This window comes from Dromiciops gliroides, chromosome 2, assembly GCF_019393635.1.
Source record: "Dromiciops gliroides isolate mDroGli1 chromosome 2, mDroGli1.pri, whole genome shotgun sequence".
Classification (NCBI taxonomy): domain Eukaryota; kingdom Metazoa; phylum Chordata; class Mammalia; order Microbiotheria; family Microbiotheriidae; genus Dromiciops; species Dromiciops gliroides.
In genome coordinates, this window is record NC_057862.1 from 365,676,417 (window position 1) to 365,702,254 (window position 25,838).

General features: G+C 41.2%; 1 protein-coding gene across 1 annotated transcript in view; it reads right to left on the reverse strand.

Moving 5' to 3' along the window:
* Window positions 1–3,048: 3,048 nt before the first annotated feature.
* Window positions 3,049–25,838, reverse strand: part of TOP1 (DNA topoisomerase I) — a 120,921-nt gene continuing 98,131 nt past the window's right edge. Inside the window, exons 12-21 of the mRNA XM_043986192.1 lie at window positions 25,142–25,329; window positions 24,612–24,756; window positions 15,551–15,694; window positions 14,189–14,374; window positions 13,671–13,739; window positions 12,893–13,007; window positions 11,355–11,482; window positions 5,951–6,045; window positions 5,571–5,720; window positions 3,049–4,389 (exon numbers count right to left, since the gene is read on the reverse strand). Coding sequence (XP_043842127.1) covers window positions 4,287–4,389; window positions 5,571–5,720; window positions 5,951–6,045; window positions 11,355–11,482; window positions 12,893–13,007; window positions 13,671–13,739; window positions 14,189–14,374; window positions 15,551–15,694; window positions 24,612–24,756; window positions 25,142–25,329 — 1,323 coding nt within the window. The 3' untranslated portion in view covers window positions 3,049–4,286. The remainder of the gene's footprint in view (window positions 4,390–5,570; window positions 5,721–5,950; window positions 6,046–11,354; window positions 11,483–12,892; window positions 13,008–13,670; window positions 13,740–14,188; window positions 14,375–15,550; window positions 15,695–24,611; window positions 24,757–25,141; window positions 25,330–25,838) is intronic.

The window sequence follows — 25,838 nt, forward strand, 5'->3', positions numbered from 1 at the left end:
CCAACCGCCCACTCCTTTCTCTCCTTCATTAATGGCCAAAATTGTGTCTGATTTTCACAGCAGGATAAAGGCCCTGGCTCATGATAAACAACTGGTGAGATCAAGGCTCCTCATTCCTGACCTTGCTCCAATAGTTCTTTTGATACCTGTGGTAGAGCCGGGTGAATCCTCTTTAACTTGCTTCGAGGTGCAAGGAAGGGGAGATTATGGAGCATTTGATGCTAAGTGCTTAGCACATAGTTCTGTGAACAAGCAGGGGGCTGCCAACCTAGAGTGAGAGGAGGGCAAACAGGGAAATCAGGGAGGAAAGAGACCTTGGGAGAGTAGGAAGGAGGAAAAGAAGATTGACTTACACTTTGAAAGGGCTTTTCTCACACTGACTTGCCAGATAGGGAGGTGGTTGTGTTGTTGGTATTCTCTCCATTTAACAGATAAAGACATGGGGTCTCAAAAGTGGTGACATGCCCACAGCTCTATAGCTGGGCATGGGGAGGGGCCCCCTCAAAGTCAGATTCCTTGAGTCCAGTCCAGCACTTTTCCCCCTTTACCATAAAAAAACTAATGCAACTCCTATCCAATTTGACACTTAGGAGAAGCCTATCGATTAATCAACAAGTATTTAGTGGGTGCCAGGCACTAATGAAGAATGAAATTATGTACAAAACCCGGTGCTTCATTACGAATTCATGTTACTGAGGACAAAGGAGAGGCTCTCTGACCCGCATTCCTCCTGGTTGGCAATATACCCACAATAAGAGGGTGGGCACATTTAATTTGCCTGAAAAGATGAGGAGGGAGTCCACAGCAGCCTTATTTATTATTTATGGTGTTGTGTGTGTGTGTGTGTGTGTGTGTGTGTGTGTAAAACATTCAGGATGACTTCTAAAAGAGCGAGCAAGGTAACTTTATGATTAAAGGAAGTCATACTTGACCCAGTAGGGAGAAAATGACTGGAAATCATTATCTAGTCAAGTGAGGCCGTACAAGTGGAAAGTCTAGAGGGGGCTTTACCAACTCAGAAAATCAGCGCCATCATCTCTAGCATGACAGAGCCCTGACGGAGGGGGAGGGAAGTCTAGGGACAGCTTGAGCTTTAGAGGCTGATGTCAGAGTGATTCAGGGACAATTACTGTCTCTGAATGCTTTCAACATCATGTGGCTTGTGTGGATCTCAAATATCAAGGAGCATTTCCTGAGCATTAGGCACTGTGGGGGAGGCAGAGGGAGCAAATACCAGAGGCCTCTGCACTGAAGGAAGTAGCACTCTAGCCAGGGAGATCAGATGTACATCCAGAGGAAAAACTGATTAAGAATATAAGGCAGATGGGGCAGCTAGGTGGTGCAGTGGATAGAGCACCGGTCCTGGAGTCAGGAGTACCTGGGTTCGAATCCGGCCTCAGACACTTAATACTTACTAGCTGTGTGACCCTGGGCAAGTCACTTAACCCCAATTGCCTCACTAAAAAACAAACAAACAAAAAGAATATAAGGCAGAGCATGTACCCTAAATGCCAAGTAAATGGCACTAATTGAGGAGGAAGAGAAAGTACTTCTTGGAATGGTCAAGGAAGGCTTCATGGAGAATAGGCCATCTGAGCTGAGCCTTGAAGGATGGGCAAAGAGGAGGGAGAAGAGACATTCTAAATGACAGGGGTGTCATATGTAGAGGTAGCAAAAAGCACAATCCAAAGTGGGTGTAGATGCCAAGTAAAGTTTTAACTTTCACATGAAGTTGGTTCCAGGCCAGACATTAAACTAAGGCTGATGCTAGGTTCCATCTCCAGCTTTTTCGGCCTCAGAGCCAGCCTGACATTAAGATCTGCTCTGGGACACATGATCCAAATGATCATCTTCCTCCAATGCTAGGCTGTGGCCACTGTATTCCTTGCCTAGCCATGAGTCCTAGTGTGTGGGGGGTGTCCAGGATCTGCTTAGGGAATCTTCAATCTGAAGGGCCCCCCCCAGAAGTCTCAAATCCAACTCCTAAACACTGATAGCAAAGTCATCTGACTTTTGCTGTTAGGCCTCTATGGGGGCAGCTAGATGGCGCAGTGGATAGAGCACCGGCCCTGAATTCAGGAGTACCTGAGTTTAAATCCGGCCTTAGACACTTGACACTTACTAGCTGTGTGACCCTGGGCAAGTCACTTAACCCCCATTGCCTACAAAAACAAAACAACAACAACAACAACAAAAAAACACCAAACAGACCTCTATGAACAGGGGATTCGGCCCATCCCATTGCTGGAGAGCTGTTGGGAAGTTCTTCCTTATACAGAGCTGAAGTGCCTCCCTATAAGTATTCCCCATTGGCCAGCACTTCCTCCCTAGTCCTTTAGGAACTATGAGGTGCCACTCCTGAGGGTCCCCACAACCACCACCAATAACTTGTTAGTTATAATCTTGGGGAAGCTTCGAGTAGGTGACCCAAATACTACTTCGAAAGATACCCTGCCTCATGGAAGCACCACAAATGACCTGCATTTCTAGAAGGGATGCAAACTGAAATGTAAGCTCTGTCAAGATGCTGAACAAAGCCCAGTTTTGTCACCCAATGAGACAAGTGATGAGAGCACAGGCCTTAAAATGACAAGGGCAAATGTTTGTTCTCTGCATTGACATTTCCTCTGTTCCACGGCTATAGATGAACCTCAAACCCCAATATCCCACGGCATCACTTCATCCATGGACCATACCCACCACCTCAGCTTATAGCTCATACGTTCCCCTTCATTGTTATTAGGGTGTGTATCCCTTCTGCGCCCCCCTCCCCCAAAGTGTGCCCCTAATGTATTGGGCTAAAAGTGTAGACACAGATTGGTGCAGCCCAACTGCACTGATGGGGGAAAAACAAAACTGGTGGTTTTGTGTACACGGCCAAGCGTGATATTTTTGTGGAGAAAACAAATAAGACATGGCAGAGATTTCACTCTGTCCCTGACTGAGGCCCGTGAAGTGTGGTGAGGTCAGCTGCAGTCGGAGATCCCACACCCCAAGCCCAGCCATGCCATGCTGCTGACCAAGGAAGACACAGACACCAAGATTCCGTTAAGTTGTAGGAATTTATTTTAAATAACCTACAGTTGATTAAAAGGGAATTCATGATAAAAATAGAAGATACTTGAGGAAAGATGTGGGAAATGGTCTTTGCACACACTCTAAGCTAACAATGCCTCTAAAACTAATGATTATAGCAAAAAAAAAAAGTCTTCACATTAAAATTCTGCTTTTTATGTTTTTTTTTAAATTTTTTACACAATTACAAAAGAAAAAATAAAAGCCCTAAAATCTTGATTATTTTTCCTTTTGGGACCAAATACTCATTTCCCTCGAAATTTATTGACCTGTGGAACTTTTTACACAATAGACTCTTTCAAGTAAAAACATTGGGGTTTAAAAAGAAAAAAAAAAGAGAGGTGGGTATTTTAGAAGTGTACAGAACATGCTCAGAACAAAGAATGATGGGAAAATGGTTTCAGTCACTGATTATTTCATTATTCTCAAACTCACTCATCCCTCATCCCTCCCAACCCCAATCTACACGATCTTTAAGATCAAGAAAAAGGTTTAAATATTTTAAAATAATTAAAAGAAATAAAAATTCACATTTAAAAAGGAACACTCAAGTCAGGAAGCATCTTCCCATCATGCTTTGCTGTGAACAGATGTCTGAACTGAAACACTGCCGATGTCACAACTGCTTCAAGCTAAATGAAAATTGATTCCCATGACGATAGTGACAGCTCTAACAGGTGCGCTGGGTTTCTGTTTTACTTAATTTTAAATTCCTGAAATGGGAAAGGAGGAACAGGGAGTGGGGGCAGGGGGGTTAAGAGTTCATTTTCTATTAAAATATAGAAGTTATTGCAAAACCCTAACTGTAAAAACGCACCAATATAATCAGACTTCGTATACAGTAGCTAAAGAACCCAAACTCTTCAGTGAAATAGTGAATTTGTCTGGCGGAAGGTTGACAAATTCCCATCCACTCGCCCTCTTAAAAAAAACAAAACAAAACAAAAAATGAAAAAAAAATCATACAGCTAGAATTTTGATATCTGAAATATTTTTAAATAAGTTGTCCATAGGACAACTGGCTCAGCTCTCTGTTAGAATATTTCCAGGTTTTTCTCTTCTCAAAAGATGTTGGCTTGTTAACGCTTCCTTGCCCACTCGCTGTCCCTCTTCCCCCCTCCCCCCCAAGTACAAGGGCAAGTAAGGCTCACAGTTTTTTAATTTTCCTTAAACCCGTCTCCTTCCCATAAAACCTCACCCCATAAAAACAGCTAAAATTCATAGTCTTTATCGGCCATGTCAATGGCCCAGGCAAACTTCTCTCGCTGGGTTTTGTTATAGATCTTCTCAATCGGGATTCCCCATTTCTTACACCTAGAAACAAAAAGTAAACAAAAGTAGTTGTTTATTAGGAGGTAAAAAGATCCCCTACAGGGAGAAGATATAAGCTCAAACCTGGTGCCCATTTCAAATTGAAGTTCCATTAGAATCCAAAGGTTTTTTACGAGTTTTTATTCCAAAGACTAAAATGTATTTTTAAAAATGTGTTGTTTTAGGGTGGAGAAATAACTGAGCTCTATTAAGCCAAAGTTGTAAAAACACAACATTCGAGGCAGAAGGGCTTCAGATTGTCAGTAGTATATCTTTGGAATATCAGTCCATGGAAGCAACTGTGTGCACTTCTTGAATTTCTTTCTCTTTCTTCTTTTCATTCCCCCACTAACTTTCTCTTTGTAATTGGGCCACAGTGCTGAAACATATATTATGATTTTTCTTTTCAGAATAGATGAACTGGAGAGGTAGTAAGACTTGGGCTCAAGGCCTGTTTATAATACATGTCATCATTTTACATATTATTACTCATTATACATGTGGAGACTCTGGGCATGTTAATCAATCTCTTTTGACCCTGGCACCTTTAGGTACAGAGCAGGTACTAGTCTGCATTGGTATAGGGAGTTTTGTCACCAGCAGTTTCCTATACCTATGAAATCTCAGGTCTGGTCTAAAAAAGAAAGTGGACAAATTGAATGTTTTGTTTTGCTATTTTAAATGTTGGTGTTTAAACAAACAGACAGACAAAAACCAAACAAACCAAACACTAACTTATGTGACTTGCTGGAAAACAAAAAGAGTTCTCCTATTGTAATTTGGCTCTCAGTCAGTGCTGCAAGCCTGAATGTCTTTCTAGGAAATTTTAAAATAAAAATGAAAAACATTTTCAAAAGTAGTAACTCTAATAAAAAGGATAGGTTGTTGGCAGCCATGACCTAATTTCTTTGTGTTGAAGGGGAATGGAATGGTTAACTTGACAAGCTTACAGAAAAGGCAAGGCCTCCCTATGCCTGCCTCTTCTTAGAAAGCTGAGTTCCAGAGTTTTAGGAAGTTTTAGAAAGGCTATCTCCTAGGAGGGGAGGGAATGTGAGGGAAGCAAGTGAAGCAAAAGGAGGAAACATCTCTACTTCATAAGTCTGAACACCAGAGTCAGCATTTCTCTGAAAGGGGCATAAAGGGCCCCACTTCTTCCCCACAGAGGGAAAAGGGCAGGTGCTTACCACGCAACTGAGATCCTTGGATCTAAATAGTTGAGCTTGGAAGTTCCCAAGGCAATCTGTTTGTTCTCTTCTCTGTCTGTGGCTTGAACCTCCAGTTTCATCAACTGCTCCTCCAGCCTCTGCACAGCCTTCTTCTTAGTCTCTACCACCCTGTAAAAATACGGCAGAAACATACTCAGAGAAGACCCCAGAGTCGCCCAAAGCTTATGATATCCAGTGGATATGCTTTTGTCACAGCTCAGTCACTCAACTTCAACAGCTTAAAGTCTTAGGTTGCCAAGAGAATTCAATGCCAGACTCTTAGAAAGCAGGATCTGTGCACCTGGGCCCACTGCCATGATCCCCTTACTCCTGCATGGGACTTCAATGTCAGCACGTACTTTTTAGACTTGACATCCTTTCGGACCTTGGCCTCGGCTTTGGCACTTTTCAGATCTCTCCGGGCATCAGCTAGCTGGTCCTTCTTGGCATCAATCTAGGTCAGAAAAAACACACAGTAGCAGGGATTTGGGTTAGACAAAGCTCTTGCAAGAGGAAGGGCCCCTGGTGACCCAGGAGGAGAGTGGCTTTAGTGGGCATGGGAGACCTCAGCACTCTAGGCTCTAATTTTTCAAGGCTTCTGTGACCTGTGACAGATTTTTAATATCTTGGTACCTGTTTTCTGAAGGGCCACAGGAAAATCCCAAAAAGGGGCTTTAAGGAAACAAAAGCCCTTGGCAAACAGCAGGTTGGAAACAATGTATCACACGTCTCAGAGCTCACCCAAACCAGTCAACTGAGAGGCAAGGATCTATTTTCTACACAAATAAAATCAGATCTAAACAACTGGAAAAATATTAATTGCTCATGGGTAGGCCAAGTCAATATAATAAAAATGACAATTCTACCTAAACTAATCTATTTACTCAGTGGCATACCAATAAAACTATCAAAAAATTATTTTATAGAGCTAGAAAAAATGATAACAAAATTAATCTGGAAGAAAAAGATCAAGAATATCAAGGAAATCAATTGAAAAAATGTGAAGGAAGGCAGTCTGGTTGTATCAAATCTCAAACTGTATTATAAGGCAGGAATTATCAAAACAATTTGGTATTGACTAAGAAATAGAGTGGAATAGATTAGGTACAAATTACATTATAGGAAATGCCCATAGTGATCTCGTATATGATAAATCCAAAGATCCAGGCTTTTGTAACAAAAACTCATTATTTCACAAAAACTGCTGAGAAAACTGGAAAACAGGATGGCAGAAACTAGGTATAGAACAACATCTTACACTGTGTATCAAGATAAGGTCAAAATGGGTACATGATTTACACATAAAGGGTGATGCCATAAACAAATTAGGAAAGCATGGAATAATTTATCTGTCAGATCTATGGATAAGGGAAGAATTTATGATCCAATAAGATAGAGGACATAACAAAATGTAAAATACATAATTTTGATTATATAAAATTTAAAAGTTTTTGCCCAAACAAAACCAATGTACCAAAATTAGAAGGAAAGCAGAAAACTGGAAAAAAATTTTGTAACAAGTATCTCTGATAAAGGCCTAATTTCTCAAATAGAGAGAACTGAGTCAAATTTATAAAAATATAAGTCATGGGGCAGCTAGGTGATGCAGTGGATAGAGCACCGACCCTGAAGTCAGGAGGACCTGAGTTCAAATCTGGCCTCAGACACATCTATCTACACGTATGTTATGTTTATATATGTATATGTCAGCTCTTTATATGGCAGCCAAAAACTGGAGACCATGAGATGCTCTCATACTGGGGAATAGATAAACAAATCATGGCATAGGAAGAACTGACAAAATCACCAGTTTCAGAGGAAGGGGGAAGACCTTTAAGAACTGATGCATAGTGAAGTGAGGACTAGTAGGAGAGCAATTCATACAATGACAACATTATAAAGCAAAACAACTTGGAAAGACTTCAGAACTCTGATGAATGCAATGATGAACTACAAGGCCAGAGGACTGAAGATGAACTATGCCACCCACCCACCTGCTGCTACATACATTTTGGGGGCAGGATCAATGTGGCAATTTGTTAGGCTGAATTATGTATGTGACAACAGTTTTGGGTTTCTTGTATGCAGGTGGGGGAGGTAGTGGAAGAGATAATAAATGCTTCTAAAACAAATTAATAAAATACAATGTAAATACAAGGTCATTTGGGGAGAGAAGACAATAGCAACTATGGGGCTCAGGAAAGACCCCATAAAGAAGGAAATGGGGAATTTGAGTTTCTTTGTCATAAAAAGTTCTTGGAGTTGGGAAGACCTGAGTTCAAATCTTATTTCAGACACTTACTAGCTAGGTGACCCTGCGCAAGTCTCTTTAACTCTGTTTGGCCTCAGTTTCCTCATCTGTGAGGATAATAATAGCATCTACCTCCCAGAGTTGTTGTGAAGATTAAAGGAAATAGTAACTGTAAAGCACTCTGTGAAATGCCTGGCATATAGTAAGCACTATGTGGTTGTTAGCTATTACCATTTCCTTCATTATTAATTTGGATGAGATTCTTCAACCTATAATGGGAAACATAAAACCCTGCAGGGACAAAGAACAAGAGCTGCTAAGACGATGGAATCTCATTGGTCCCAAGCATGCCAATGGACAAACTTTGAGAATGCCTCAGGGTCTTTCGAGAGGGAACCAAAACAAGCATCCTCTAAAATTGCCAGGACACCTGGGAAGAAGGCAAACAGCTCCTCACAAAGAAGAGGATCTGGTACAAAACCATGCCAGGCACCGAGACACAAGACTTGAGGACGTCAGCAATGCAGGAGAGCAACTGGTAACAAGTACAAGAATGTGAAGTTACTGTAGATAAAATAGCCAGCATTTTGTTCAGTGGGTGACCCCCTGGACCGTCACATGAGGAAGGGAGCAGTACTAGTGTAGGGATGGAATCACCCTGCCTCTCTCCTAACAATTCAGAGAATTCCAAGCTCCTGCTGCTCCATTCCTAGGTCTGGTCAATATCCCGCTCCTGTTTGTCTCTCTCCTGGACTGAGATGCTCAGCAAAGAGACCCAATGAGTATTAATGAGGGGGTGATTACTGCTTCATTTCTACTCTGAACCAAGGGAAAGAGGGGGAAAGCATCGGATAGAAAAGGACCTGGAGACAGAAGGTAGAGGTAGAAAAGGGTCAGGGAGAGGATGGGAAAAGTAGAATAGTCAAGGACAAAACCCTGGTTTCAGCTTTTCTGGCTATAATTAAGCCACAGCCCAGTAACTGTGACCAGACCTCTACATCAGTGACATGCTGCTACTTCTAACTCACTCCTGGAACTCTACGCACGGACGTTCTTCTCAAAAGACTTGTGTGCCCTTTTGCCAGGGCTAGGGCAAATGTAAGATGATCCCAGAATAATCTGATGGACACACCAAGTTATTTAAGTGATTCAAGGTTCAAAAGAGCTTGTGAAGGAAACCGACAGGTAAGGTTAAAGCCAAGCATTGGGCAAACAGCACAAAAATGGTATCAAACAAAAATCACCTTTGCCTCAGAATGAAAAATGTACATTCCCTTAGATAGCCTGCTGATTTTTCTACCAGCCATAACCTCCAGAGAACAGAGCAAGGCATCACTCAGGGGCCTGGGGAGTCAGCTTGCTGAAGCCTCTCATTGTCTCCGCTCCAGACACACACAGAATACTCAAGGGCGAAAACAGAGCCCAGTATTGTGAAGGACGTTTTAAATGGAATCATCAAATGCATTTTACTACCAGTGGCTTTTGCCCTAACATATATGTTGGCTAAGACCACGATAGGATAACTGAAGGCTGTACACAAAAGAAACCCTCATGCCACTGGCTGAGATCATCGTGGGGCTCTAAATGCAGCAAACCACAGAAGTCATCACCTACTTTAAGAGAAGGCAAAATGAGGGGAGGGAAGAGGGGAGGGGGGCTGGGGAGAGCAGGAAGAAGGGGACTGAGAACAACTGCTTCTTGAGCATTTACTGCAGGAAAAAAGCCACACCTGCAATGCAGCATAGGGAATCCTAGGACTCAGGGCCTTAGAGACCACTTAGCCACACACCCTCACTTTATGAAGGAGGAAATGGAGGCCCAGAGAGGTTTGCCCTGAAGGTGCCACCCTCCTTCCCGGCTTCACAAAGGCAGTCATTTTTAACTCTTGCCCAGGTCTGACCAGGTCACTCTTGCTCACCAATCGTCAGTGATTTCCAATTGCCTTTATGACAAAGTATAATCTCTTTAGGCTGCATTTAAAATGGATTTGACATTCTAGCTCTCACTGGCATCACTTTTGCATAGTCTGTCCCTAATGTCTGCATTGTATTCTTTCTTGCATTTTTGCCTCTTAGAATCCTATCTTTTTTCAAGGCTTAGCTCAAGTCTCACCTCTGGGAAGCATATCCTGATATACTTCAGTGTTATTTCTCCCACTACTGTTTACTTGTAAACCCGAGGGGAATGTATGCTTCCAGAAGGCAGGGACTGCTTTGTTTTTGTCTTTGCATCCTCAGGATTTAGCATGTAGTTGGCACTTAATAAATGAGGATTGTATTGACTTGAATTAATTTATCCAAGGTTGGGGCAGCTAGGTGGCACAGTGGATAGAGCACCGGCCCTGGAGTCAGGAGTATCTGAGTTCAAATCTGGCCTCAGACATTTAACACTTACTAGCTGTGTGACCCTGGGCAAGTCACTTAACCCCAATTGCCTCACTAAAAAAAAAAAAAATTATACAAGGTTAAACAGATTCGAAGCAACTTCCTAATATTTTGAGCTGTCCAAAGGTTAAGAAAGCTGCCTGGCAGGGGCAGCTAGGTGGCGCAGTGGATAAAACACTGGCCCTGGATTCAGGAGGACCTGAGTTCAAAGCCAGCCTCAGACACTTGACACTAGCTGTGTGACCCTGGGCAACTCACTTAACCCCCATTGCCCCACCAAAAAAAAAAAAAAAAAAAAAAAAAGACATATAAAAGGAAAGCTGCCTGGAGGTCTGCAAGCAGAGGCTGGATGACCGTTAGTCAGGTATCTCATTGTGGGGAATTCTTTTGGGGAAGGATTGGACCAGGTTGCCGTGAGGTCCCTTCCAACTCCCACATTCTAGGATTCTGTAATAAAAGAGAATGAGGAGTGGGGAACATGGCTGTGGACTCTAAGTGGACCTTCCTGCATCCCAGAATAACTTTAATTTTGTTAGGAACACTCATCTTGTCTTGTGCCTGGTGTGCACAAAGAATTGTAGCTATCCATCTGAGGTCTTTTCCAAAGAAAGACCAACCTGCCCAAGGGGTCTAGGAAAGGCTAGCCCCATGCAGAGGGTGGATAGCTCCTTCCTCCAACCATGTGGTCCCTGAAGCCACTAGTCTGAGAGCTACTGCCCAGCAGCATAGGAGGCAGCAATGAGGAAGCCATTTCTTTCTTCTCCATGCCCATTCATCTACAAAAGTTATAAGGAACACAACACGCCACTTCCCCTACAAACTACTGACGCTATCAATAGCTACACACAGAAAGGGAAATCTGCAGTGCCTAACAGAGAATCTTTGGTCAAGATGTAATTTCCTGGCAACCTACAGCAGTAATCTTGTCCTTTCCTAGTCACGCAGACAAGAATGTTTGCATTTTCAGTATGTTCAGATAATAGCATGTCTTTTTCTTCTAGAACAGTTTTCATTTCAGCAAAACTTTCTGATCCTGTATTGCAAAAGTACTAAGTGGGAACTGTAAGCATACTCCATCTGCCACTATGGGGTACTGCTGCTGATGACAAGATGTTTGAAGCCATTTACCTTAGTCTGTAGATTCAGCATGGACTTCTCAAAAGTCTTTGGTGGTGCCCTCTGATGGTTACACAGAATTGCAACAGCTCTGTTGGCACGGTTATAAGAAAGGATCTTTGCTGGGATATTTTCATCCGCTATAAAAGAACAAACACTGTTTTAAGTTGGAGAATTTGGTTTTGAGACCCTAGCGGGTCCCTATCTCACTCATTTTACTGGCTTTGATTTCATTCCAAAGATAAAGGGACGGCCTCCTCAGAGTCAAAGTCACAAAGCCTGATAATAAGAAATCAAAAGGCTACCTGTAATTTCACATGCCAGTTCATTCTGGTTTGGCATTTACTGGTGCATGGGTAGTGGTGGTGTTGGGGGGAAGGCCTTGAGAGGATGGACTCTGGATGGTGGAGAACTCACTACCTACACCTTCAACTTTATCATAGCCAAATAAAAACCCATCAACACCACACTGACATCACTCTCCCCACTCCTTAAAGGATCAGTGGAAAATCTGCAGTTGGGCCAGAAAAAGGCCAAGAAAAACAAGAGAAAAATCTCAGTTGCAATAAAGGGACTGCAGATTTTTTTATTCTAGACTACAACCCTGTCTTGCTTTGGAAAGAAAAAATCATGTGAAATGGAAAAACAATCTGTGACCAACGAACCTTTTTTTTGGAAAGCAATAATATGTCTCTATAAGGCTCAATACTTGCAAAGCTGTTAAAGTTCTGGTCCTGAAACCACGCTATCCTCATATGATAACTCACCTGACCTCCCCAGAGTACACCCTTCTGGAACCCCCTTACTCGCAAAGCATGAAAACCACTCTACATATTCTGGAGAGTAATGAAAACTTGGCAGCAATCTGATTCTACCAAATTGCTTTGGGGTATTGGCAAATACCTTCTGGAGCTAGTTTTTGGAAAATAAAACCAACTAGGAGGGGAAAATAGCCTATACCTAAGGTAAAAGGTTCATCAACACCTTCTCCCTCTGGTAACCATGACAACTCTACTTGCTTTCTCATTTCAAAAGGACATCATATCACAATGTCTTCACCAGAGTGAGCTTTGTAATAACATATATAAAAAAGCAAAGTCTGGGGCAGCTAGGTGGCGCAGTGGATAGAGCACCGGCCCTGGAGTCAGGAGTACCTGAGTTCAAATCCAGCCTCAGACACTTGACACTTACTAGATGTGTGACCTTGGGCAAGTCGCTTAACCCCAATTGCCTCACCAAAAACAACAACAACAACAAAAAACCACACAAAAACAAGCAAAAAAAAAAGCAAAGTCTTTTCAGAGCTGTGCTTGAGCACAATTGTCAGCATTTTAGGGAATGATGCTGGAAGCCAGTATGGGGACTATTAGTCTGACCTTTGCCCAGCATGGATGGACAGACGGACGGACGGACGGACGGACGGACACACACACACACACACACACACCCACACCCCTCCCTCCTCTGCATGTCTGGAATTCAATGAGCCAAGTATGCCTAAAACCCAACACTGCTCATCCTATCATCCTGTTCAGAAGGGGAACACTTACGGGCAGTGAGCTCCTTTAGCTGCTGCTGTAGCGTGATGGAGGCATTGTATGTACGGAAGACCTTGGCCGTCAAGCCCTCCATGAGATCTTGGAGGTGTTTATTGAGGATACTGGTCTAGGAGAGGAATTGAGAATTTCAATTGAGACCCTGGCCCTGAAATACCATTTGATTACTTCCAAGTCAGTACATCTCATCACACATCAAAACAACTTCATTTAACTCATATTTTTCATCTGTATTCTTCTCTTTCTGCCACCTCTCTTTCCCTCCTCCCCCAACTCCCACTGCCAAATCTTGGGGACCAATGAGACCAAATACTAACAGAGCATGTTAGTGCCCCCCTGCTGGATGGAAAGTTAGGGGCCAGTAGCAGCAGCTTTTGAAAGCCAGTCTGAAAGCAGAAAAAGCAAAGTCTTCCTTTCTCCACATTGAGCATTTCAGGTTTAGACAAAGTAAAGGCGGGTCTAGAATTTTATGCTCAGGCCCACACAAAGATTAAGACCAGCTGACTGGTTAAGACTGCACTGACAAAGAGTGAGGGATACTCCAAAGGAAGAGGGCAGATCAGCACTGATGCTGCCTGTGGTGTATAGGCAAGCTGCTCACTTAGGCGGTTTGTGAGACCTCCTATCTGGCTCACACAAGGAAAGGGGCCTCCAGCTGGGGTGAGGATTTAAGTGGGTTGACTTTGCTCCAGGGGCTGACCTGAGTCACCCACACAGGTGCTGCTTCCTAGCAGGGACCTCGCAACACATCTTTACTCTTGAGTATACTTACATTTAGTCTGTCAAAAAGATCATCCTCAGGCTGCTTATTCTCCATAAATAGCTGAAGGTTCTTAAAAACCTAAAGGAAAACAACAAGAGTATAAAACTCAACATATTCACCAGAGCTCATCGGTACCTTCACTTGGGAGGGGTCATCTGCTGAGACACATCAGACAACCTTCTTCGACATGTGCAGTCAGATAGTGGGGGCCCTAAAATAGCTTTCTCTCCTGACCATAGGTCAGGCTCTGAGGGGAAAATTGGGAGAAGCGTCTTTAAGGTTAATATCTAACAATGGCTGGGGTCTCTAAGGGTCTGAGCTTCGTATCTGAAAGTTTTGCACCGGATGACAATTACTGCAGCACCAAAACCTCTGAAGCACATTCTGCTGCATGTTAATGATGCTAAGAGTTTGTTGCCTTATCCTTGGGGACACAAATAGGTTTAAAAGGCACAAAATAAGGGATCCTCTGTGTCTTTCAGGCCCCTCTCTTCTGAAGCCCCAGAACATCAACCACTGTCACTTACCCTCTTCTCAACGGGAACCTTGTTGTAGTATCGGATGGAATCCTTTCCTAGGAAATCAAACTCAACCACGTATTCTTGGCCATCCATCTCTGGATGTAAGTTAATGTGCTCTACTCGGAGAGAACAGCAGCCCACGGTATCAGCTGTCTCTCCTTCTTCCTTCTCATTACCAGCTCTCAGAGCAAGCTGGAGATTTGGCAGTGGGAGTTGGGGGAGGAGGGAAAGAGAGGTGGCAGAAAGAGAAGAATACAGATGAAAAATATGAGTTAAAATGGAGGCTAGACAAAGGTTTCATTAAATTAATCCTCTAGTATTCCAGTAGGATATTACTACTGCCTTGGGGGTGGGGGAGTCAACCCCTCATGACCCCCAGCAGTCTACTGAGGCCTACTGATGTCTTTTCAGAATTGTGTTCTTAAAGGCACAAAACACGTAAGATTACAAAGGAAAGACAGTTATCAATATATTAAAAAATCAAATTAGGGGCATCTAGGTGGCGCAGTGGATAGAGCACCGGCCCTGGAGTCAGGAGTACCTGAGTTCAAATCTGGCCTCAGACACTTAACACTTACTAGCTGTGTGACCCTGGGCAAGTCACTTAACCCCATTTGCCTCACTTAAAAAAAAAAAAAAAAAAAAATCAAATTAACAACTCCCCTGAAACATAACTCCAGGTAAATAACTCCTGCTCTACTTTGAGGTGGAAAAGTGGAGTTTGGAGAGATTCATAACTTCTCCTAGTTCAGGAAACTTGGTTACTGCTTTTTGTCAGTCATACATGTTATTTCAAAAAAAGGGGAAGAATGAATCTGGTTTTTGAAAACAGGGTTGCAAATAAGATGCTGCCCCATCCTGGATTTTAAGACTTGAGAAGGCTGTGGTTCTGAGCAAACAGCCATGCTCAGTCTGCCTAGACATGATATTAAGCAAAATGACATCACAGGGGCAATTAGTTCCATAGGCAAAATGCTATAAATGGACAGGATTAAGCAAGGTTTTATAACTTTTTGATGAGGCAGCAGTGGCATTATTACAAAACAATATTGATTTGGGTTATTTTATGCAAGGTATGGCTATACCAAGTATGGGAATATACAGTAGCAAAGAGTAATTAGGTAACTACAAAAATGATTCTGCCTTTCACCAGAAGATGCTACAAAAAGAACCACTGGCTTCTTTGAATAGTAACTGCCTAATTCTCCATTCATCCTCATTATTTTATATGGGTTATAGCTTCTAATCTTGGCTGGAAAGACTTGGGCATGGGGCTGACAGCTGCACTTTACCTAGGGCAAATTTAAAAAAGCCAAAGGGAAAAGGGGAAAATTCATTTGCTAGTCTCCATGTCAGTATGTCCCTTACCTTGTCAATGAAGTATAATGCTACAGCCCTCTGTCGGACTTTCATTTCCTTGGACTTCCAGTCTTCTCGGTATTGGTTCCGGATCTTGTCTACACACTTCTTCAATCTGCGAGCTGTCTCGTACTTTTGCCAATCTTTCTCACCCTGCAAAGACCCAATCCCAGGTGTTTACTGCCAAGAGCCAGAGGAATAAAAAAAAAATCATTCTGAATAAAGCTCAGGCCGTGCTCCTGACGAGCTAATACCCAAGTAAAGGGCCTCTGGCTGTACCACATTTGGGCTCCAATCAAAAAAATCTTTGAGCTGGTAAGTGAATAGAATGGAACGAAAAGGTAACTGGCATATTCAGGTTGACGAGAACTCAGACTGTCTTAACACAATTGTCAAACCTAGTCCTCCCTCTTCTGTCAATCAAGACTCTGGCTTCAACTCTGTAAATTGCCTAACATTTTGGGGAAAGTGTCCATTTGTAGCAAGTGGAATAATGCCATTATCACAAAAGGTACCAAGCACCTCAACATTTTCACTTCACCTGTTACACAGTCAACTGAATTATACAAATGTGCCATAGGGCCAGAGTCCCTGCAGCAGCTTCATGATAGGAATTCAATTCGAGGAAACAGACATAGTAAATCAGGAAGGCAAAGAAGTTGAACCAAAGATGACAGCAGGAAAGGGGTAAGGGGCAAAAACAACTCCCAGGAATGCTCACTAAAGCTCACTATTTTAGGACTGTAGTACATTATTAAATTCATGCCTCCATTTGTTTTTTAATCTTATTTTTGTTGATCTTTTTTTTTTTGGTCACCTTCATTTCTGAATACATTCCTCACTCTTTTCCTCCCCAGAAAACTATCCTTTGTAACAAATATGATTTGAGAAATGAGAAAAAAGCAGTTAAGCAAAACTAAACAAGCCACCAACTGTATGTGACAGCAGGGCACTATCCCACACTCACAGTCCCATAAGTGCAAAACAAAACAAAACACAATGAGAGAGAGAGAGAGAGAGAGAGAGAGAGAGAGAGAGAGAGAGAGAGAGAGAGAGAGAGAGAGAGAGGTGTGCACACTGGCTTCTCCTGTATCCTAGGGCAAAGCTTATAATTATCCAATGCTGTTTATGCTGTTGTAGTCATTGTGTATACTGCCTTCCTGGTTTAGATCACTTCACTTTGCATCAGTTCAGGTACATCTGCCCATGCTTCTCTGAAGTCTTCATATTCATTATTTTTTATGGTGCAGTAATATTCTATTACATATATCTCCCTTTCTTTTTCCCTTCCCAGAGAGCCATCCTTTGTAACAAAGAATAAACAGTTTTTTTTTTGTTTTTTTTTTGTTTTTTTTGCAGGCAACGGAGGTAAAGTGACTTGCCCACGGTCACACAGCTAGTAAGTGTCAAGTGTCTGAGGCCGGATTTGAACTCAGGTACTCTTGAATCCAGGGCCGGTGCTTAACCACTGCGCCATCTAGCTGCCCCCATAAACAGAGTTTTTAAAAAAGGAGTTTGGTAAAAATTAGCCAACACATTTGCCATATCTCACAGAATGTGCATTGTTCTGTAGATCCAGTGTCCCCCCACCTCTACAAAGAAGGGAAAGAGGAACATTTTCTCCTTTTTACTTTGGGACCAAACTTGATTATTCTAAGTATTCAAATGATATTAGGAATATTGTTTTCTTTCTCACTGTTTACTTTCACTGCCCTCTTTGGGGTATATGCCTAACACTTTCATTCTCTCTCTCTCTCTTTTTAAAAATTTGTTTGTTTTTGCAGGGCAATGAGGGTTAAGTGACTTGCCCAGGATCACACAGCTAGTAAGTGTGAAGTATCTGAGGCCAGATTTGAACTCAGGTCTTTCTGAATCCAGGGCCAGTGCTTTATCCACTGAGCCACCTAGCTGCCCCTACTTTCATTCTTAATACTTATGGTAATGCTCAAAAAATTGTGATTTCACTGGTATGGCTTACTCTCTCCAAGACAGATGATTTCATGAACTGTTGTGGCTGAGAAAAACGCATCACTTCTGATGATGAATTTCTTACATGATAGACATTATCAGGGCACTTACAGAAATATATTTTAAAAAAACAAACAGTTGCTAGAGGGTTTTAAAATTATCAGGAATTGATATTTTATTCAGAAGCTACTTGAAGGTCAACGAGAAAGGGAGTGATAAGACTGAAACAACCATGGAAGAATGAGTCTTTGGGACAAATTTAATAAATGCCATGGTGAAAGAAGAGGCTAGATTGGAAACTCAGGACTAGTTAAATGATAGGCTTCAAGGGAAAACAATGTAGAATCATGGATTTGCTCTCCTCTTGTGTCATAGGGATAGTCTAAGAAAAAAGGCAGAAGTAAAAGACAAAATAATCGAACACCCTAACTCTAGGGAGCACCCAAAAGGGAATACCTCATTCTTGCGGATTACTAATGCAGGGGTCAGGAATCAAATGAAAGACCACAAATAAATTTTGCTATGAAAACCATTAACACTCATATGTGTGTGTGTGTGTGTGTGTGTTTCTAGTTTGGCCACAAAAACTAGACGTTCACTACTCATTTTATTAGATAAATGAGAAGTTCAGTGATGTAGAAGAAATATTTGTGCTCTGTCTCCTGACATTCAAGAGTTGAATCTGGCAACACTAAAATGAATTTCTGTACACTGTGGTTATATATTTAAGATTTGTGGGATACATTTACTTATAATACAAGTTGTCTTAATTTCTATTCAGTGAAATTAGAATTCTCTCCCACACACATGGAAAATCAAATCCTAAAGTAACATCTCCAGGAGTGTAGTATACTGCAAGCAGGTAGGTAGGTTTCTGAAAGCCATTCCAATCCATTGGGGCCTATAGACTATGTGCACACTGCCAGAGAGATTCTTTTAAAAGCCTGAAAATTCCTTCCTGCCCCTTACCCCTGGGGAAGTTTGTTAATCTCATTATTCATAACAAAGGAAATGGAGGATGGGAACCAGTGAGACAAAATTTTGAAAACAAAAATATGTGTGTGAAAAAAAAATCTCTCTCTCACATACATATACACACAACGACTTCCCGCAAAAACCAACTTTAGATGTAGTTTGGCTAGACTTGTAGGCCTAGAAACCAGGATTCCCTGTGATTATGGCATGAGGGAAAAAAGAAAAAGGTAGGGGCCAACTTCTATATTGTTCTCCCAGGGCCTGAGCAGTGGGAGATGGCGGGGTTTGGGGCTGTCTTGAATAGATTATTAATTAATAGGTTTGAGGTGTGAGAGTCCACTCATTTTTCCTGCCTGCGCCATCTTTCTTCAGTTTCCTCATTAAAAAATGAAGGCATGGGGGGAAGCTGGGTGGCGCAGTGGATAGAGCACCAGCCCTGGAGTCAGGAGTACCTGAGTTCAAATCCTGTCTCAGACACTTGACACTTACTAGCTGTGTGACCCTAGGCAAGTCACTTAACCCCCATTGCCTCACAAAAAAAAAAAAAAAGAAAGAAAGAAAGAAAGAAAGAAAAAATGAAGGCATGGGGGGGGGGGGCGCGCAGCTAGGTGGCGAAGTGGATACAGCACCGGCCCTAGAGTCAGGAGTACCTGAGTTCAAGTCTGGCCTCAGACACTTAACACTTAACTAGCTGTGTGACCCTAGGCAAGTCACTTAACCCCAACTGCCTCACTAAAAAAAAAAAAAAAAAAAGGCATGGGACAGACTATACAGTATCTGACATCCTCTCCAGTTCTTGAATTCTTTGATTCTATAAGAAAGTTTCTCTGAAGTATGTTTAGAAGAATTAAAGGCATGGAAGAGACCTTAAAAAAGGGTCATGTATCCGAGACAGGACCTTTGCCAAAATCACCTCAGTTCCTCTGATAGAATATAAGCTCCTCGAGGGCAGGGACTGCTTTATTTTTGTTTTTGTCTCCTGGCATTTAATTGACACTTGCTGACTGACTGATAGACAAATGAGGGTCATTTAAAGAGACCATCTCTTCAGTTATCATCCCTAGCAAAGGGAGCCATTGTGTCCTTGGAATTCTGGGAACAGAAAGACTCAGTGTCAACACGGAGAGCCACCTAAACCCAAAAGCCGTTTTGTATACTTTTAGATTCACCAATTGTCTTAGTTTGGAAGGCTTATGCTACTGAAAGGAAGAGGGAACCGGTAATCATCCCACTACTCTTTCTGGACCTATGGATGCCAAAATACAGAGTGGGAAAAGAAGGATGATGCAGGCAGGAAGGAGTGGACTCTTACATCTCAAATCTATTAAATCTTCCAATCCACACTTCTTGTTACTGTCTTCCTCGGTATTAGAGTATGGAACAAATAGGCAAGAAAGCAGGGAGCCCAGGCCAAACTTTTCAGTCCTTAGATCACCCTTTATGACTTTTAAAATTCTTTTAATTGGATTATACCCTCAGAGGTAGTTTACAGGCAAGGGAAAAGGGGGAGGGTGGTAGGCCACCGAGTTTTGCTGCTCTTCTCTCCTCCTCACCTACCTGTATATTTTATAACTTCATAATCCCAAATCCACACATTGCCTGCTTGTGTCTATCTAGATTTTTAAAAAAAATGTCATCTCCTACTGTCCTCTCCCTGGAGCTAGGGCATGTTAAGTATGAAGAAACACAGAAAAGTAAAATGTGGTTAAGATGACACTGAAAAAATACTGGAGAAGAAAAACTCAATACATGTTGAAGATGGCAGGTTAACACGTTCCTAAAAATCTGCCATAAAGACTGCTATCCTCTAAGCCTTCATGGGCAACAGCTGATCAACACACAGAGGCTCAAATATATAATTATCCTTGGGAAAAAGCCTCCAAACTACGTGTATCTTTCTTACTAGCATCCAGGAAACACAGCAAACCTTTCTTCTCTCTCAGGGCATAGTTAAGAAAAGCCTGAAGTGGTGCGGATATTATTTTTCTGCCCAGCAGGCGTCTGCTGGGCAAAGAAGTGGCGCCAGGCTAAATAAATCACATTTCTTTAACCTTTCCCCATAGGTTCCATTTTCCAATCCTATAATCATCTTCCTGACTATTCTCTGGACCCCATCCCAGCTTTCCAGGTCTTAAGTCAGGCACTGGGCCCCAAACAAAAAGAGTCTAATCAATATAAATGTTGATAGAAAGGTGACTTCTCACTTCTTCCTCCTTACACATGGCTGAGTGTTTACTATGTGGAAGGCCTGCGTTGAGGACTCGGAGACAAAGAAACAAACATACTCTTCTCCTGCTCTCAAGAAACTCAGTCTAGTCAGGGAGATAGGACCCTTTGATAAAACAGTTCTAACAGCTAAGTGTCAAATGAATGGAAAAGTTAAGTTTAGGAAGGAATGTAGAAAAGTTTAGAGCAGAGATTCTGAACCTTTTTTGTATCATGGACTCCTCCTATGGTAGTCTGGTGAAGCCTATTTATCTTGAAATTTGAAGGAAAAGCAACTGTCTTGAAATACAGTAATAAAAAGAAAAGCTAATGAGAAATGATGAACACAAAGAAGTATGGGTTACATGAACTGTTGCCAAGTGAAGTGAGTAGAACAAAAAAACACATAGATTCTAACAATGTAAATAGACACACCACCACAAAACGAGTGAAAGTGAATGTTGCAAAACTATAGAGAACAAGTATGGCTCCAAAGAAAGTATGAAAAGATACTCCAGAGCCAATTCCTCTACAGAATTAGGAGGCCCATAGGTGTGGAACATATTGATTGATTTTGCTGTTTTCTCTCCTGTTTTCTTTTAAAAATATTCTTTTATTTAGCACAGCAGTTCCCAAATAAATGTTTTTTCATTCATTTAAAAAAAAATGGAGGAGGGGGCAGGTAGGTGGCGCAGTGGATAAAGTGCCAGTCCTGGATTCAGGAGTACCTGAGTTCAAATCCGGCCTCAGACACTTGACACTTATTGGCTGTGTGACCTTGGGCAAGTCACTTAACCCTCATTGCCCCGCAAAAAAAGGAAAAAAAGAAAAAAAAGACATTTTTAAAAATGGAGGATATGATTATATATTTTAAAATCAAATGTTATCAACATCTTTTCATAAAACAATAAATAAAAATATTCTTTGTTAAATAGAATGGCTATCTGGGAAAGGTTGGAGAAGGAATAAGGGAGTGATTTAGACAATGTAAAAACAAGCCCCCTCACCCCCCCTCCCAAATCAATAAAAATCTATTTTAAAAACACACTCAAACAACAAAGTTCAAGGACTCTGAATTAGAACTTCTGGTTTAGAGGGAGTTTGATTTGGTGGGCTTCTCAACAATAGGTATCCACTGACCCAAATCTTTATTTTGAAGTCACTAGTTTAGTGTTTCTGGTCCAGTCTCCCCTGCAAAAGCACGTGGAAGGGTTATCATTTATTGTTTGTCTTGTATGTAAGGTAGGGATAGTCTTTCTTTCTTTTTTTGGTTACATTTAACATTATAATCATTGTGAATATTGGTTTAGTTCTGCTTACTTCTTTCCATATCAGTTCACAAAAGTGTTCCCTTAATCTTTTTCCAAATCATTTATATTTATCATTCCCTACAATGAAGAGAACTTATTTAGCTAATCCTCAATTGATGGGTATCTATTTTATTTCTAGTACATTATTACTACAAAAAGTGCTGCTATGGATACATTGGCCCATGAGGGACTTTTCTTATTGGGGTAGTAAGACTAGCAATGGGAACTCTGGAACAAAATATATAGAATATTTTTTGTCACTTTTTAAAAGCATTAATCCTCAACTGCTTTCCAGAAAGATTGAGCCAATTTACAGTCTACCAAAAGTGTATTAGTGTCCCCATCTTCCTCCAGCCCCGCCAACCTTGACTATTTTCATCTTTTGTCATTTTGCCAAATTTCTAGTTGTGAGATGAAACCTCAGGGTTATTTTAATTTAATTTCTCTTATTATTAGTATTAATTTAGTGGTGTAGTAGATAAAGCACTGGCCCTGGATTCAGGAGGACCTGAGTTTAAATCTGGCCTCAGACACTTGACACTTACCAGCTGTGTGACCCTGGGCAAGTCACTTAACCCTCACTGCCCTCCCTGCCATTAAAAAAACCCAAACAAACCAAATATTCAAGTATTCTCCCCATACCACTTGCAACTTCTGTTCGAAGTATAGGTGGTACTACCTACCTAATTGCAGGCTGTAAGATGGGCGATGTGTTTTTCTAACAAAAATATTTCCAAATTCTTCTCATGGTATTGCTTAATGGATCAGGTTATAATGAAAAGATTCTTTTTCTCCAGTTCTATTTATGAAACTATCACCCTCTGGAATGAAGACATTTGCCCATGCTTTTTACAGGACATTTTACCTGTTTATATTTGGAGTAGATACACAGAAGATCTGAGAAGGAAAGGAGAACCGTACTCCTCAAAGCCCTTTGACTTGTTTGAATGACAAGCATCAAGTATTCTTCTACTATGCTCTTTTTGCTTTCAACTCAACCCATTCAACCTTTCAAAGACCATGGAAGAAAGGTATAAGCACGACAGCTTCCTGAATGTGCGCTGCAATTTTCTTTGACTACAAAGGTAAGAGGCAGTGTAGTGTGGTTTAGTGAGAAAAGGCCTGGATTGGAAATCAAAATACTGGTTTCTGGTCTTGGCTTAGCAACTTTCTTCCTAAACAAAAATGAACAAATCCCTCATTTGTTCTGTCTTGGGCCCTATTTTCTTTTCCTTATCTACTCTCTATTGGAGATCTTGTTAGATTTCATGTCTTTAATTACTATCTCTATGCAGTTATTTCACAAATCTTATGTCCAGTCCCCAGTCTCTCCTGAGCTTCAGTCCTTTACTGCCAATTGCCAAAAATCTGGACATTCTATAGGTAACTCAAATTCAAAATTTAAAGTATGAATCTCATTAAATTTCCCCTAAAAAATCCACCCCTCTTCCAAACTTCCCCATTTTTGGTAATGATAACCACCATTTCTCTAGTCTCTCAGGTTTGTAACCTTGATATCATCTTTAACTCCTAACTCTTTCTCCTTGCTCCATTCATCCAATCAGTTGCCAAATCTTGATATTTCTACTTCTGTAACATATCCCACATCCCATTCCTTTCCCCTACAAAACCAACACCATAATTTGCTGACGAGATAACACCTTTCTCCACACAGCTTGTTTTTTCCTTAAGCACAGATCTGACCATGTTCCTTCCTTAATCAACTCCAGTGCTTTCCTATTGCCTCTAGGTTGAAACATAAACTCCTCTGTTAAGGTTCCAAAACTCTTCATAACTCTCTGCCAATCTATCTTTTCAGCCTCATTGGACATCACTCTCCTTCCATGATCCAGTCAAAGTGAACTTCTCTTTATTCCTTACATACAACACTCCATCTGAGTCTCCATTCTTCTTTTTCCATCAGGCCTGGAATATAATCCTTCTTTACATATACCTCTCTTCCTCCAAAATATAGCTGAAGCCCTATCTTCTACATGAAGCCTTTCCTGACCTCCTTCAACTGAGAATCCCTTCCAGTTCTATCCGGTATTTAACTATTCCCTTAATATTGATATTGCATATACTTGTAAGACTCCCTATTCAGATGTAAGCTCTTTGAGAGCCGGCGTTGTTTTACTCTTTGTATTTGTATTCCCAGTACCTAGTATAGTGCTTGGAACATAGTAGGTGCTTAATAAATACTTATTAACTTCTGTGGATCTCAGTTTTCTCATTTATTTGGACTAGATGATCTCGAATACTCCTTCTAACTCTGTAACTTTATAACTAGCTTCTTTTCATTTGATAATCCCCTTCCTCAAAGTCAGATAAATGGCTTTCCTAAAACACCTACATATTCCCTGGGATGTTCACTGCAATGAGATCCATCCCTTTAAAAGGTGTCAAGTATACCTGTAAAATTTTCTTAGGTGTGTGTGTGTGTGTGTGTGTGTGTGTGTGTGTGTGTGTGTAAAAGAGATTCATTCTTCAAAAACAAAGGAAAGATTTCCATGTACTTGAATCTCTCTCCCTACATCCCCCCACCCCATTCCCACCCACCCACCCACACCCACACAACACACTGGGATGATTATTTCCAGGTTCTCTCTTACTTTGATTCGTGAACTGGGGTTCAGCATAATGTACTTGATGGATCCTTGGATATTCTCAGTCCAGGACACCAGCCAGGTAACCTTGTTATCATGTCGAACTTCTTTCCATTTATGTCCAGGGGGAGGTGGAGGAACCTTGGCATCTCTATAGAAGACAATAAGACAAGAAGGCATTTAAGTGAAGAGAAATAATCAATAGTAATTTCCTTTCCAAATCAGTGAAGCTGGCTACTATGTCCTAAAAAGTAAAGGAAAAAAAACCTGTGTATGTGTGAGAGAGTGAGTTTGTCTTATTTGAACAAATTACCAAGTTTACCACTTCCCTACTCTTAGTAAAAAATCCCTTAAATAGTTGAAACATTAGCTATAAGTAATTTACACACTTCCAATTAGACTCTTGTTATGTTGGGCATTTTCAAAGAGCTATATGCTACTCCAATAAAGCAAACCTTCCCATTTATTCTCCTGCCCCATCCCCTTTACTACTTTAGGTACTTAAGAAGAAGAAATCCACGGATGCTGGTGCTCACTTGCTACAGTTGATAATTATATCTTCAGGCATAATACGCCTTTTCAACATTCCCATCTTGGGATGGTTGCCACGACCCCGGAAAAGACCTGGAGGCTCAATCTTGAAATTGGCAATTCTCTCTCTGTGATTGTCCATCACACAGAAACCATACTCTTTTAATAGCCTTTCATTTTCCTCTTTGATTTTCTAAGAAAAGAAACACAAAATATTAAAAACAGATTTAGACTTTAATCATATATTAGGATGTTTTATCGATTGGGCTATAGGCCAAAAGCACACATAGATTTAAAAAGCAATTAAAGAATTAATTCAACTAAAACATTCATTTGAACCCCAATCATTCTGAATTCAGAATGATCAGAACATAACTGACTTTTAATGACTAAAGTTTGAAATGATTTATTCCTTTGAATATCAAGAGTCTTACCCAAAAGGCATAAGGGAATCTAGAATAAAGATTACATCCCCTTCTTTCCCGCCCCCCCCCCCCAACCAGGATTGAAGAAAACAAGGATTCTTCTAAGAGAGCTGCTTTGAACTTCTAGGCACAAGAGTTAATTCTTTTATTTTTAATAATAATTTCTTAATTTATTTTAAAATAATATTGTTACTATTTTTTTGTTTGTTTGTTTGGTTTGGGTTTTTTTGAGGGGTAATGAGGCTTAAGTGACTTGCCCAGGGTCACATAAGTGTCA